The 15,537-nt window shown below is 42.4% G+C and overlaps 2 protein-coding genes across 2 annotated transcripts; one reads left to right on the forward strand and one right to left on the reverse strand.

Annotated features, from left to right (window-relative positions):
• The first annotated feature begins 473 nt into the window (after window positions 1-473).
• LOC311146014 (akirin-2-like) lies at window positions 474-3,187 on the forward strand. The gene is made up of 5 exons (XM_084182449.1): window positions 474-1,132; window positions 1,645-1,779; window positions 2,100-2,249; window positions 2,361-2,432; window positions 2,586-3,187. The coding sequence occupies exons 1-5, from the start codon at window positions 967-969 to the stop codon at window positions 2,594-2,596; spliced, it is 534 nt and encodes a 177-aa protein (XP_084038575.1). The 5' UTR covers window positions 474-966; the 3' UTR covers window positions 2,597-3,187.
• A 1,944-nt stretch (window positions 3,188-5,131) lies between these two features.
• On the reverse strand, window positions 5,132-14,518 carry LOC311145693 (origin recognition complex subunit 3-like). The gene is made up of 20 exons (XM_084181953.1): window positions 14,370-14,518; window positions 14,103-14,157; window positions 13,862-13,959; window positions 13,419-13,563; window positions 13,088-13,192; window positions 12,719-12,879; window positions 12,450-12,589; window positions 12,153-12,312; window positions 11,767-11,880; window positions 11,375-11,508; window positions 11,193-11,256; window positions 10,954-11,070; window positions 10,757-10,836; window positions 10,447-10,580; window positions 10,259-10,344; window positions 10,001-10,098; window positions 9,692-9,833; window positions 9,310-9,426; window positions 8,584-8,663; window positions 5,132-5,308 (listed from the first exon to the last, which is right to left on the reverse strand). The coding sequence occupies exons 1-20, from the start codon at window positions 14,388-14,390 to the stop codon at window positions 5,203-5,205; spliced, it is 2,157 nt and encodes a 718-aa protein (XP_084038079.1). The 5' UTR covers window positions 14,391-14,518; the 3' UTR covers window positions 5,132-5,202.
• Window positions 14,519-15,537: the final 1,019 nt, after the last annotated feature.

The raw sequence follows: 15,537 nt of genomic DNA on the forward strand, positions 1-15,537 counted from the left end.
TCTAGAGGAGGAGAAAGAGGTAGTAGCACATGGGATGATGTGCTGTGTGTTGTGTGAGGTACTGCACTGCTCTCTTGTGGAATCAGAGTATAGTATGATGGGGCTGGTTGGAAAGGTAAAACCACAACGTTTTTACCCCAAGTGAAAAACCCAAGTGATAAAACTGTAACAGAAAAGGCACAAAACATATAAGTGAAACAATCAATTTTACATTATGGGCCCATGCATTTGCAGAACAGAATAAAGTGGCAAAGGCTAACAGAATACATGAATCTCCAAGAATGTAACAATAATGTGTATGAAGAATAGGCCTACTACTGATGTATATAGATATAGCAGCGCAAAATGATAGCAGCGCAAAATGATTACCGGTACATGTATAATGTGATTCCGAACCACACAAACTGTCTTGACTGCACTACAAATCCCACCATCATCAGCGCATGCCCACCCGGCATGAGCTCAATTTGTTTGGACGTCATCAACATGAGAACCAGACGGCTCGGAGATCAAAAACAAGAAGCTAGCTGGCTTTCAAGCTGGTAGGCAGGCTGTTATAACTTCGTCTGAATTTATAACTTAGCTAAGGACATCCAAACAGAGATAAGATAGGTAAGATATAAGTGAAACAAAGTCAAAGATACACGGGCGTCGGATAGGATAGGAGGACAACTTTTCCCCGGAAAGGTGGGAATTTGTTTTCATTTGATTTGGTTGGCTAACGCTAGCTTAACCTAATAACGTTACTGTACGTTAGCTAACGGTAGCCAACAACAGTTGCAAGACTCCTTCCTGGACTTGTCGAAGTTGCAAAGTTAGCTAACTAGCCAGCTAGCTGAAAAGCCATAATCAGGATAAGCTCCTTCCAAGCTAGAAAGCCATTTTCTTTTGTGTTTCGCATTAGATACTATACTGTCACTGTTCCTCGTCCGGTCTTTGTAGCTGGACCCTCCTTAGATTAAAATCATGGCGTGTGGAGCGACCCTGAAAAGGACCATGGAGTTTGATCCATTGATGAGTCCGACGTCGCCTAAAAGGAGAAGGTGTATCCCGGTTTCCCCATCATCCCCACGGAAATACCTTCGCATGGAGCCGTCACCATTTGGAGAGGTGTCGTCAAGACTATCAGCTGGTAAGTAACGTTAGCTAGTTAGCTAACTTACCGGAAAAACCCAACTTGGTACCAGACATCTAACGTTAGCTAGCCAGGCCAGTGTGCTAGCTTTCTGCATGGCCAGCAAACTCTTAACTTGGCATGCTATTTTACAAGACCATGCTAGATGTTAGCCAATAGTTAGATGCTCGTGTAATTGCAGCATATCTACCTATCTTGAAAAGATAACATGACGTTGACATGGCATGTTGACATTGGGAAGATCTCAATTGCATACTCCTCGCAACCTCTGGAACCGCACTTTCTCATCCAGTGGGTTTTGAGAAGGACACAAGTAGAGAGGACGCGAGGAGTATGCAATTGATCTTTCCATGATATCGGCTTGGTACTGGCCCTTTTTGTGTTACACAGCATAAGAGTAGCTATAAGGATTGCACTGTAACGTGAGGCCTCCATTAGATGTGACAAGTTGTTTGACTAACTTCCTCCCTGAATAATTTTGACCCATGCTGTGTACTATATCATTCAAGAACAAATTCTGAACAACATCAAGCAGGAGTACAAGCGCATTCAGAAGAGAAAACACATTGATGTCGTTTACCAACAGACAGAGGGTTGCTACTCCCCAGAGTCTCCACCCCCTCTTAGTGCATCCAGTATGCCAGGTTTGTTGTAGTGTACTGTTAGCCTATACTGTTAGCCTTGCAAGGTTCAATGTCGGTCTTTGAGGGCCGAAACACTTCTCGTTTTCATCTTGTCCTGCTAAAGGACTGATTCAGACTTGGGACACCAGGTAAGTGCAATTAACTACCAGGTAGAAACAAAAAAACAGAAGTGTTTCGGCCCTCCAGGACCGGAATTGAACAGCCCAGACCCTAAACCCTGGTGAGGGGAGATCCAGAGTACATGATGAACTAAAGAAACTAAACTCCCTTTTCCCTCCAACATGCAAATTACCTAATTGCTCTCCTCATGTCCTCTGCAGGCACATCGGCTGGAGGTTCTTCTCCATCAAGGAAAGAACAGCCCTTATTTACTCTTAGACAAGTTGGAATGATTTGTGAACGTCTACTGAAGGAGCGTGAAGATAAAGTTCGGGAGGAATATGAGGAGACCATGACTTCCAAGTTGGCAGGTGTGTACAGTCAAAATACACAATTCAGAAAGTGCAGCATATGGTGGTATGTGATTTTTACAGTTAGAGACAAATTAAACCCCTCCCTTTCCTCCCACGTTTCTATTACAGAACAATATGACACTTTTGTGAAGTTTACACATGACCAGTTGATGCGAAGATTTGGAGAGCAACCTGCAAGCTGTGAGTTTATTTTTCTCCTCTTTTTTAGAAGATTCTCAGTGCATGTACCATTCAATTGCTGAATGCAAGAAGGCTACTGTTACACTTGAATGGAAAACCTAAAAGTTATAGTAACATGGCTGGTTTTCTCTTTTCTTTTTATCCCTTTTCCAGATGTTTCCTGAAAGCGACCCAGACTGCCAGGTGACCTGTTGCCGCAAGCTGTCGAGTTTAAATCTTTGGAAATCACCGCAAGAGATTCAGTTGGTTTAATGAAACTTTTCTTACTGTGCCATATTTCTCCTTTGGGCAAAGGTTTATAAGCCGTTGTCAGTGGCTATCACTCTCTCTCGCAAGCAGCTAGGTGCTTCCTAATGTAAATGTATAGACCCTCTACCAGTGGGCCTATGTTTCTCCTGCTGTACTTGTATCGATAAGGCCTCACTCTTACAAGGAATTCCAAACATTATTCATTGTTTTATTTCTTTGTTACACACACACACACACAATGATAAAGCAATGTAGAAATCCATGTAAGGTTTGCTGGTCAATCTATGAGCAAGTGGAAGATGCAGGTTAATATGGTTTGGAGAAGAGAATTTGTAGATGCCCCAGTTACTTTTTTGTATGGGACTTTACAAAGTGTAAATTTAATTCTGTTGATTTTTTTTCCCTTTCAAAATGTTTATTTTATTTGGACATTTTTGTTTTCCTGGTATTACTTTCAAACCTATGTACTTAGTGGAAAACCAAACAATAAAATGTTTTAAGACTTATGATTTCAAAGTGTCATGCTGTCACAACAGGGTAATGCTCTAATTAACTCAAGTACTACCAGTGTTTCCCCTATACGCATTTAGAAGCGGCGGTTAAATTGTGGCCGCCACTGCAAATTAAAGTGCGACTGACTTTGAAAACGGCCTATGTGGTATCAATATGAATCAAACAGTTATTCTAGTGTCAAAATTGACTAAGTGTAAATATGATAATTTGGTCATAGTCTCGTCTAAAACAGAGTTTGGAACATCTGTACGTCACACCGGCGTACACGTCACTGACAATCTGAAATGGTTCACCCACACAGTGCCGTGAAGAAGGCGCAACAGCGCCTCTTCAACCTCAGGAGGCTGAAGAAATTTGGCTTGGCCCCTAAGACCCTCAAACTTTTACAGATGCACAATTGAGAGCATCCTGTCGGGCTGTATCACCGCCTGGTACGGCAACTGCACCACCTGCAACCGCAGGGCTCTCCAGAGGGTGGTGCGGTCTGCCCAACGCATCACCGGGGGCAAACTACCGCCCTCCAGGACACCTACAGCACCCAATGTCACAGGAAGGCCAAAAAGATCATCAAGGACATCAACCACCCGAACCACAGCCTGTTCACCCCGCTATCATCCAGAAGGCGAGGTCAGTATAAGTGCATCAAAGTTGGGACCAAGATACTGAAAAACAGCTTCTATTTCAAGGCCATCAGACTTAAATAGCCATCACTAGCCGGCTACCACCTGGCTACTCAACCCTGCACCTTAGAGGCTGCTGCCCTATATACAAACATGGAATCACTGGCCACTTTAATAATATTTACATACTGCTTTACTCATCTCATATGTATATACTGTATTCTATTCTACTGTATTTTAGTCAATGCCACTCCGACATTGCTCGTCCTAATATTTATATATTTCTTAATTCCATTCTTTTACTTTTAGATTGGTGTGTTTTGTTGTGAATTGTTAGATACTACTGTACTGTAGGAGCTAGGAACAGAAGCATTGCTACATCTGCTAAAAATGTGTATGTGACCAATAACATTTTATTTGAAACCTCATTAACCAAACGTGGAATCGGTCAGGAAACACACCTTCAAGACTGAAATAATTGTTTTCCTAATGAGCAACAGAAAAACTTGTGCCAATCGGCATGTTCAGTAGCTCTTTAAAGAAAAGAGGACAAAGCAATACATTTAATTGTAGAACATTTTTGGGATGGTAAAACGTTTTCAGTGTAAACATAAGTGACTAAAACCAGAAAATATGTAGAAGATAATGGCACACTTATTTTAAATATAACTACATCTTTGACAACTAACAAGCACCAAAAAATTGAATGGGGCCTCCATTGATTGAGTCACTAATATAGCATAAGAACAAGGCAAAATGTGTACAATTGCAGGAAATTAGCTTTAAAACTGCATATTTTCTCTCAGCCCCATGGCAAAATGAGTGGAATTGCAGGAAATTAGCTTTGAAACTGCAATTAACTTTGCCACCTTGGGGAAACACTGACTGATGTTAAAACGCTAACGAGTAATCAAGTACATAATTATAAAATACCTACGATATCAGCGGGATCTATCAACTCAAGTCATTTCTGGCATTGCACCACAACTTGGCTCCCTGCCACCACTATGGAGTTACCAAGTCCCAGTTAACACTTAATCTTTGATTTGGCCCTGAAGTGTTGGAATGATCCAGTCGCAACGGTTTCGTCACCCATTTTCTTCCACCGCATGAGGACCAATCTGTTCCCATTGCATCTTTACAAATGAATGCACCCCTGAGAACTTCATTTGTGATACTGCTACTTGGTAAGACTGATGGTGTTTCATATAATATTACATACACTTCTCTTTGAGTGTGTGTGTTACTGGAATAAGCTGTAAACATATTTGCATTTTCACACCTTTTAAGAGCACACTGATGAGCAAATCACGGTACTCAATTGAAATCACATTTTTATTCAAAAACAATTGACACATACCATACAGCACAAGTTCCCAGACAGTGAATCAGCAGCCTCCCCAGGTCAGTCGCGATACATGGTCCGTCTTCTGCTTGGTGGATTTGATGAATCCCAGGAACTCCAGCTCAGATACGGCCTGAATAAAACGAGCACTTGAAGGAGTTGAGGAACAATGTGAAAAAGCAGAACGTAATCATTTATCTAGGCTATGGGAGAGGACCTGTGGTAGGAAAAGTATTTTGTAAATGGTACCAGTAGGGCTGTTGCAGTGACCGTATTACTGCCACTTGACTGTTAAATCACAGTAATTTCCTCTTATGCACTCTGGACATGCATTGGTAGTACCCAACTCCTTATCGACCGTCAAGTCACTAATGGCCTGGTCCTCGGCACTATTGTCCCTCTAACCACTCTGACATCAATGCAAATACAATCGAAAATAACAACAAACACTTATCATGAAAACAGAATCAAGCTTTTAAAACTCACATCTCACTGTGATAGATTAATTTTAAGAAAAGTTCAACAGGTTGAAACATGATCGTTTTGGATGTTGTTTCAAAGCCTTAATACAACGAAATGAACAGCGCTTTCTAAGGTGATGATTAATTCAAAAACATGCATATTAGAGCTTATGCACACACATATGCCTGAGCCCCCCTGCCCCCCAAAAAAGTAATTAAAATAATGATTGTGCCGTTATACAATACATAGCCTACAGCATATTACACATGCAGAAAAGTAATACAAAAAGACTGAAGTTGTCTTTTGCACATATTTGGTCTAGCCTATACTCCAATATCAAACTAATTCTAGTAATGGCTTTTGAGCGTAAACTGTATTATGCATACTAGATGGCCCTTACGCTACACTCCAAACGTTCTATCCATGAGTCTGGGAGAACATATAGGCCTAGGCTGTTGGTACACTCCAAATGTTCTATCCATGAGTCTGGGAGAACATATAGGCCTAGGCTGTTGGTTCATTGATTGTGCAGGGCGGCTTAGAGTTAACCTACAATTATAGTGTATTTGATTTGGATTAGCCTAGTAATAGGGCATTGTTTTATATTTTCATAATAGGCTGACATTACCTTCAGCAACAGAATATCTCACCACCGTGCTCTCCTTCATTCCTTTCTCGAGCGCACAGAGAGAGGGGCTGTCAACAGTTTAATAAAATGTGTTTTGTGAAAACATGTTACTACCGATGTTCCCGAACAGATTTCACTTGGTTTCCAAAATTAAGCATTGGGTAGCTGCAGGAACAGGGTTGGAGAGCCCATGGCATATAGAATTTTGGCGGAATATCACCTGTCGCGCAGCAAGAGGCTGCATGCTCCTCAAACAGTGGTTGATGCATGGAGTGAAATAAGTGTTCTTATAAGCCCAGACATTTCTATATGCAATCCCGTGTGAAAGAAGAGTTTTGATGGTTGCCACTAAAAAGAGGAGGATCCCAGCTGCTACTATATTAATTTCTCAGCTGCTATTATTAAATTGAGAATAGTCTGATGGGTGAAAATACACTGTACAAAACATTAAGAACACCTTCCTAATATTGAGTTGCATACCAGTTAAATTGAAAGTGCTTATGATAGGATACTTGTCTATTCAGAGTATTTTACTTTAGTCATTTACAGTGCCTTGCAAAAGTATTCATCCCCCTTGGCGTTTTCCTATTTTGTTGCATTACAACCTGTAATTTAAATGGATTTTTATTTGGATTTCATATAATGGACATACACAAAATAGTCAAAATTGGTGAATTAAAATAAAAAATAAAAACTTATTTCAAACAATTCTAAAAAAAAATAAAAAATACCGGAAAAGTGGTACGTGCATATGTATTCACCCCCTTTGCTATGAAGCCCCTAAATAAGATCTGGTGCAACCAATTACCTTCAGAAGTCACATAATTAGTTAAATAAAGTCCACCTGTGTGCAATCTCTCTCACACATACACATATATATATACACACACACACACACACACCTGTTCTGAAAGGCCCCAGAGTCTGCAACACCACTAAGCAAGGGGCACCACCAAGCAAGCGGCACCATGAAGACCAAGGAGCTCTCCAAACAGTACAGATCAGGGTTGGGTTATAAAAAAATATCAGAAACGTTGAAAATCCCACGGAGCACCATTAAATCCATTATTAAAAAATTGAAAGAATATGATACCACAACAAACCTGCCAAGAGAGGGCCACCCACCAAAACCCACAGACCAGGCAAGGAGGACATTAATCAGAGGCAACAAAGAGACCAAAGATAACCCTGAAGTTATCTCCACAGCGGAGATTGGAGTATCTGTCCATAGGACCACTTTAAGCCGTACACTCCACAGAGCTGGGCTTTACGGAAGAGTGGGCAGAAAAATGCCATTGCTTAAACAAAAAAAATAAGCAAACATGTTTGGTGTTCGCCAAAAGGCATGTGGGAGACTCCCCAAACATATGGAAGAAGGTACTCTGGTCAGATGAGACTAAAATTGAGCTTTTTGGCCATCAAGGAAAACGCTATGTCTGGCGCAAACCCAACACCTCTCATCACCCCGAGAACACCATCAGCGTGGTGGCAGCATCATGCTGTGGGGATGTTTTTCCCATTGGCAGGGACTGGGAAATTGGTCAGAATTGAAGGATGGCGCTAAATACAGGGAAATTCTTGAGGGAAACCTGTTTCAGTCTTCCAGAGATTTGAGACTGGGACGGAGGTTCACCTTCCAGGAGGACAATGGCCCTAAGCATACTGCTAAAGCAACACTCAAGTGGTTTAAGGGGAAACATTTAAATGTCTTGGAATGGCCTAGTCAAAGCCAAGACCTCAATCCAATTGAGAATCTGCGGTATGACATAGATTGCTGTACACCAGCAGAACCCATCCAACTTGAAGGAGCTGGAGCAGTTTTGCCTTGAAGAATGGGCAGAAATCCCAGTGGCTAGATGTGCCAAGCTTATAGAGACATACCCCAAGAGACTTGCAGCTGTAATTGCTGCAAAAGGTGGCTCTACAAAGTATTGACTTAGTTATGCACGCTCAAGTTCTGTTTTTTTGGTCTTATTTCTTCTTCAAAGTGGTAGGCATGTTGTGTAAATCAAATTATACAACCCCCCCCCAATAAATCAATTTTAATTCCAGATTGTAATGCAACAAAATAGGAAAAATGCCAAGGGGGGTGAATACTTTCACAAGCCACTGTAGCAGACGCTCTTATCCAGAGTGACTTACAGGAGCAATTAGGGTTAAGTGCCTTGCTCAAGGGCAAAAATCAACAGATTCTTTGGCTTGGCCATTTGAACCAGCAACCTTTTGATTGCTACCTGACGCCCCCATGCAGTGCTTGTTTTATTAAACATCTTACCACATATTCAAAATGCATCACAAAGAAGCATTTTAAGACATCCAACAATTAAAGGATACTGTTTGAGTTCGTCCACTTTGCCATAGTCCGCAGAGTCAGGATCCTTGCCCTCTGCAGCCGAGACCACAGTAGCATAAGCCTGCAAATGCATAACAATTCACTCACTCAGTTTGTCTCATTCAATATACAAGCAGGCAAGGCATATATTTTTCTACAGAGGTATAAACCCAGAGATATATACAGTGTACAAACGCACCCCCTTTTTACCCTCAGAACAGCCTCAATTCGTCTGGCCATGGACTCTACAAGGTGTCGAAAGCCTTCCACAGGGACGCTGGCCCATGTTGACTTCAATGCTTCCCACAGTTGTGTCAAGTTGGCTGGATGTCCTTTGGGTGGTGGACCATTCTTGATACACATGGTAAACTGTTGAACGTGACAAACCCAGCAGTGTTGCATTTCTTGACACAAACCGGTGCGCCTGGCACCTAGTACCACACCCCAATCGAAGACACAAATCTTTTGTCTTGCCCATTCACCCTCTGAATGGCACACACACAATCCACGTCTCAATGCTTAAAAAATATTATTTAACCTCTCTCCTCCCCTTCATCTACACTGATTGAAGAGGATTTAACAAGTGACATCAATACAGGATCATAGCTTTCACCTGGTCAGTCTGTCATGGAAAGAGCAGGTGTTCATAATGTTTTGTACACTCAGTGTATATGATACCAATAATGGTATTTCATTTCATTCTTTATTAAAACCTTTTTTAAACCTACCTCCAGCCAGTCATACAGGTTGATGAGTCTCCCACACTCCAGATGTAGTTTGTACACAATGCAGATGTCAGGAGCAGCATTGGAGACTGTCCCGTCCTCGGTCCGCAGGTTTTCATTCTGAACCACAGATTAGCATCAGTATCAGCTACTGTTTAACACTATACGCTTTGGCTGAGTTTTCTAAAAAGGCAGGCTTATCGCATTCCCTTTCTTTCATCTGCACCGATCTGAAACAATTGCGAACAGGTAAAAGTAAGGCCAATAATGGCAGTCCACCATATTGCTTACACCTATCAAATCTTTACAGATTGGTGCAGATTAGGATACAAGGAACGGTGTTCACTAGATGTTATTGAGACAGCCTCTCAGGGGAGCTATTTACTTTCAGGTAGTGGTAGGGGTTGCTGAGGGCGGTCTGGATGGAGGTGCGTGGCGTGGCGTTGAGGTGGCGTCTCAGGACAGCAGAGGAGCTGTAGTAGCACACCTCGTACAGCGGTTGTGATTCGGGTGGGGCCAGGTGGGACCTGAGAACACACAAAGGTAAGCAGCACCGTCAAATACTGTGCCATCCATTTACACCGAGCTCATCTAAAAGAATGAACGTAATCTATCCAGCCACTGTTGAATCAGTCAATTGATTGGGTTGTATCATTACTGTATACTACTTCACCTTAAAAATGTCACCTCTCACCTCACAAGGCTGTCAATGAACTCCAGGGCTTGGTCTCGGAGTATCTCAAACTGGCTCATTTTCTTGGTTCTTCGAGATTTCTTCATCTCCAGTAGAGTCTAAAAAGGGGAGGAGAGTCCATGCTGAGAGGCCCTTCATATCACAAGCACTACATAGAATACACATGTTTTAGAGAGGCGTAGATCCATTATACATCAGAAGTGTATGAAACCATTTCTTTGAGCAAAATAACTATTCGTTATGGCAGAAAGTTATTACCTTTTGCAGTTGGAACAGGTCTGTTTTCTTCTGGAGGCCTTTCCCTGGGGAAGTGAGGTCCTCCCCAGCTGCACTCTCAGCAGCATCTGATGGGGCAAAAGAGAAGCACATTTCAAGTCGGCTATTTCAACGGGTCCGAAATACATTTGGTGAAATGGGAAACTGTTACAGCCATCATCGCTACTTACCGTCTGGCTGGTCAAATTTGGCGAGTAAATCATTCAGTTGGAACAGTGCAGCCCCCATTTTCTTTGTCTTGCCATGTTTCAGGATCTCAGCACACTTTTGCAGCGCTGAGATGAGCTCGTCTTTAGCCATCATCCTGGGGTGAAAAGTTGAGTGTTGACAAAAGGAGAGCAAACAAACTGAACTTTATCTTAGCAGGTAACAGAGTATATGATAGCGAATATAACGTTGTTTTGCAAAGCAATGTTTATGCTTTATATCAACTTTAAACAATGACTTTGGAATGAATAAATCTATAAACTCCTTTATCACCTCAGAAGCTGCATGGCAGACACATACTCTTCATTCTCCCATACATTCTTCTCCAGACAGGATATGTGCAGCTCTCTTATCTAAAAATAGAGGCATATGTGGAACAGGTGAGACAGTCCGTGCCATGCTCTACAATTCCATTCCTAACGTATGATGTATTATTTCAATGGCAACCTTGACAAACAAAATGTTCCAACCTGTTTCCCCAGAGGGTATTTGGGTAGAGAAGCTGTCAGAACGTGGAGACACCTCAGAATGGGGTAGTAGTTCTTGTGGTATTTGCGAAGATCTTTCAGCAGTTTCTGACACACTTCCTAAAAGGAGTGGCAGGACACGCAATCACTCAAGACCAATGGCAATACATTTTGGTAAGCTCATAATTCAGTCATGGCAATATACTGTTCAGAACCTCTCGACAGCACTCAATAATATTTACCTTCACATGGTTGTCACTGGTCAACAGCTCCACTTGCTCCTGGGGACCCTGCTTCTCTACATACCTAGAGGAAAGGTGAGGTAAACACTAAACATCAACACGTTTTTATACAGACAAATCACACAACATTCTAATAACGTTATCCACCATCATATGGGTAGAAGAGTGTGTGTGATGGTCACCTCATGAAGGAGGGCAGCTGTTGGATCCTCTCTACATCCCGGTGGCTGAGCTCAGTGGCGTGGCCCAGGGCCTCCTCCTTCTTACAGCACAGCACGCTCAGAGGCTGGCTGTGGAAGTGCTCCAGTAGCGCCAACTGCGGAGGGGCCCCCATGGTCAACACACACAAACTTAAGAACAAGCAATGCAAAAAATAAGGGAACTAAGAAATTCACAGGAATACACAGTCCAAAATACTACATCCAGCAAACATCTCAAAGTTAGTCTTTGAAAGCCGGTGCAGAGCACAATCAACATTGTGTGTTCAGTCAGTTAAACATCAGTTAAAGGAGAATGCTCATTCTCCAACACAGTCCTAGAATAGTCACCCCAACAATCAGAGGGCAGTCCTCACCTGCAGGCCTTTGATGAAGTTGCGTACAGAGAAGTCGTGGTAGAGGAAGATGCTGACCAGCACCTGCAGTACCTTGCCACTGGGCTTGAAGGGAAACTGGGAAGTTAGGATCACCTGGAGACACAGAGAGGAAAAGCAATACTCAAACTAAAGTCTGAATCCTAACTTGAGATAAACATGAGTAACTCAAGACATGTCATTAATGGGGGTCTTGAGTGAAAATGTTTGTTATGCACGTTGATCTCAAGTTGGTATTCAACTGCAACTTCAGAACCCTGTTGGGTTTTAGGAATAGGGCACAGACAAATATGCTCACTATGTGCCGAATACAACTACATTCACAGTGAATGGATGGATCCATGGTGGCTACAGACCACAGTACCTACCTTGTCTATGACAGTGGCCAGGTGCTGGGTGCAGGACAGGGACTGGAAGAGCTCGATGCCCAGCAGAGAGGACACGGAATGGGGCAGCATGTGTTGAATGGTGCTGGGAGACGTGGCGATGCCAAAGACGAACATCAGAGGAAGCTGTTCAACGTATCGACTGTTGAAGAGAACGGGGAGATTATGCAGCATGTAGCGCATGAACAGTTATGTGAGAGGTGCCATCACACAAGTGTATTTTCAAATTATATACCCATTCAATCAATCTAACAGAGATGGAGGTCAGAGCTCTGTTACCTGCAGATGAGGATGAAGTCTTGCAGCACTCTAGGGTTGAAAGCCTCTAGGTCTTTGAAGATCACTACAATGGGAGGATGCTGTTGCATGTCTTTGCCAACGGAAGAACGCTTTTTGCCTGGGGTGCCGGAGGCAGCTTTCTGAGAGGAACAAATTATTTTTACACAAGATTCATGATTTGTAATGAGCATTTACAGAATGTAGAAATTGTAAGGAGTTGTACATTAAATCATCATAATAGTCCTTACTTGTGTGCAGTAGCTACATACCTTTGTCACAGTCTTGTACCAGTCACAGAGTGTGTTGAGGGAGCAGTGCACCCTCTTCTGGTTTACAATGGTACTGCGCTGCTCAGGCTCTTCCTCATCATCCACGGACACACTAGTACCCATCAGTCTCTCTAGAACCCTCTGCATCATGTGATTCAGGGCTGAGGACAGAACACATTTAAATATTATGATTTGAATTAGGTAGGTAGTATCCACATGTCATAATACAAAAAGGCATGCATATACCTATTATCAAAATAAATCTACCTAACACCAACCTCAAATAGCCATAATACTTGTACAAATTCCATTGTTGATTACTAATAGAAATTAGGGTAATTTCTCAAGTACCACACACATAGGACTGACCTGCACACTCTGTGGCTTGTAGGGAGACGACAAAGGGAGTCACTGACTGCTGCAACTGTTCAGAGAGGCTCTGGAAGGTCATACCGTGATCTGGCACATTCACTCCTACACAGGCAGAGTTACTTAGTGAAGCTCTATCCCACTATGAGAATGTTCAAACAGAAGGATGTAAGGTACATCCTTTTTTCCTCCAGCCAAAACTCTCTATACTAGAGCCATCTCTCAGTCTGTACCTTGGCATTTATCAAAATACACTAATTTTAGGCCTATATCATGGGCCCTGGTCATACCAAAATACTTTTGCATGCGAATTGTCTTTTGAGCCACATACCAAGCACTAGGGCAGCTGTCGGAATCTCGTGTGCTCTCATACGCGACGCCCAGTCATCCGTGCCACGCTGGAAAGTGGACACACTCTTTCTGATGAACGCCAAGAGGCTGTCTAATATTTTCCTGTTCAGCTCATCCTGCAGAAGCTGTAGAAAGTAAACAATGTAAATTGTCATGCCTGACAAAAGCTCGTAACTTTGATCTGGGGTGTATTCAGTGAGCTGAAATCTTCACAACGCTACATATAATAATGTAACAAGTAGAGCTGACACAATCCCCTATTCTGCATGACAGACATATTTATATTGAACAGATATGATTGTCTGTCTGAACATTCCGTTGAGTGGCGCCCTCCTGAACAGGGCCCTGCTGACTGGCATGAGCACAATGATGGCAATGCCCAAAGTTGGGAGGATGATGAACTGAATGCAGGTAGGTTCTCACCTCGGTGTCTGCCTTCATTTTCTCCCATAATGTCTGACAGGTTCTGAAACGTAGTTTGCTGTTCTCTGTGTCCTCACTGCCATGAGTGAAATAATCCTCTGGAGAACACACACACGATACAATTGACACTGATAGTCAATGCTACCCGATACTTTGAATATTCAGTTTCAATAAATAAAGTATAGATTACTGTGTTTAAATATGACCATCGACCCAGCTAGTTATGTATAAGATCACTCACCCACTGTTGGACTCTTCCTTCTCTTTTTGACACTGGGCTTGAACACAAAGCAACCCTAAGCGGGGGATATACATATTATGACGCGATCATTGGGACACTTAAATGGACTGACCAGCAATAACTTAAATTATGTTCTTTGCTATTAGGAATCCTTGGAACGTCGTCGTCCCCCCAGCTAGCTTCCATCGTGGCAAGATTATAAACGCAGCACTCGCTCAGAATACGCTAAGGAAATCGCATTTCAACAATTTACAGTCTTTAGCCTACCTTTGACACCGATGAAGTCATTTCCAGCAGAAATGTGACTGTCCCAGACAGACTACCTTCTGTAAGATATATTATTTCTTCTTTGACCAAACGATTGAATGAAACAAACAAAAACTGTTAGCCGGATGTAACCATTCCACACTTCCTCCAATAGTTCCCGCCGTTGTGACGTATATGAATTTGTGTACAGACCGTGAGCTCATTCAATTATAATTGTATTGTTGGCTGAGTGTTTAAAGATTCATGTTAATGCACATCTGTAAAACAAACCAACAAACTAGGGTGTACTGTCTAAGAGTAAGTTTGTATTGAAAACCAAACAAATGGACTGTGTAAATAGTGTTGCTCATAGCGCAAACGCCTGGCAGATGGTGCTATTATTCCTTTTACGTCGTTTGCCATCTGATGACAAACTACGTAAGATGAATAACAGCGCCATCTGCCGGCCGGTTGGGCTATGTCGCTCACAATTCTCCAACAGTGAGTTGCAATATCTTGCGGAACTTGAACAGGTTGCAAGGAGACCGATAGGGGGAGAGGATCGCCCAATTTGGCCCACAAGTTATAACCATAACAGGCTGAACACCACGCAGAGGCTGCTAGTTTATGGGACAGGTGGGGATAACAAAATAAGACCAAAATGCGTCAGAAATTACACCATCCCAGAATAAAACACTACTTAATCAAATGTTTTACTGTGTTTACTGACCTTGGTTTTGTCATCATAAACCCACTGCTCTGTAACCACTTTCATTACTTACCCAAAGCACCACCTGATCATCATCAGTATGGACCTGAAAAGTTGCCATGTGAAGGGTGGGACTGCAGAATCAGGGCTCAAACTAATACATGTGTGCTGAATAAATACATCAATGACAAAATAAAAGTCAGCTCTTATGCGTTCAGTAAGGGTCAGGGTTATGGCAGCGTTTAACTTGATGTAGTCCTCTGTAGCTCAGCTGGTAGAGCACGGCGCTTGTAACGCCAAGGTAGTGGGTTCGATCCCCGGGACCACCCATACACAAAAATGTATGCACGCATGACTGTAAGTCGCTTTGGATAAAAGCGTCTGCTAAATGGCATATTATTATTATTATGTGTGTGTCAAAACCACCAGCTACATTTAATGACACCAAATGGGCTCTCCACACAGTTGCTTTATAGTAAT

Source organism: Coregonus lavaretus, assembly GCF_964263955.1.
Source record: "Coregonus lavaretus genome assembly, chromosome: 18".
Classification (NCBI taxonomy): Eukaryota; Metazoa; Chordata; class Actinopteri; order Salmoniformes; family Salmonidae; genus Coregonus; species Coregonus lavaretus.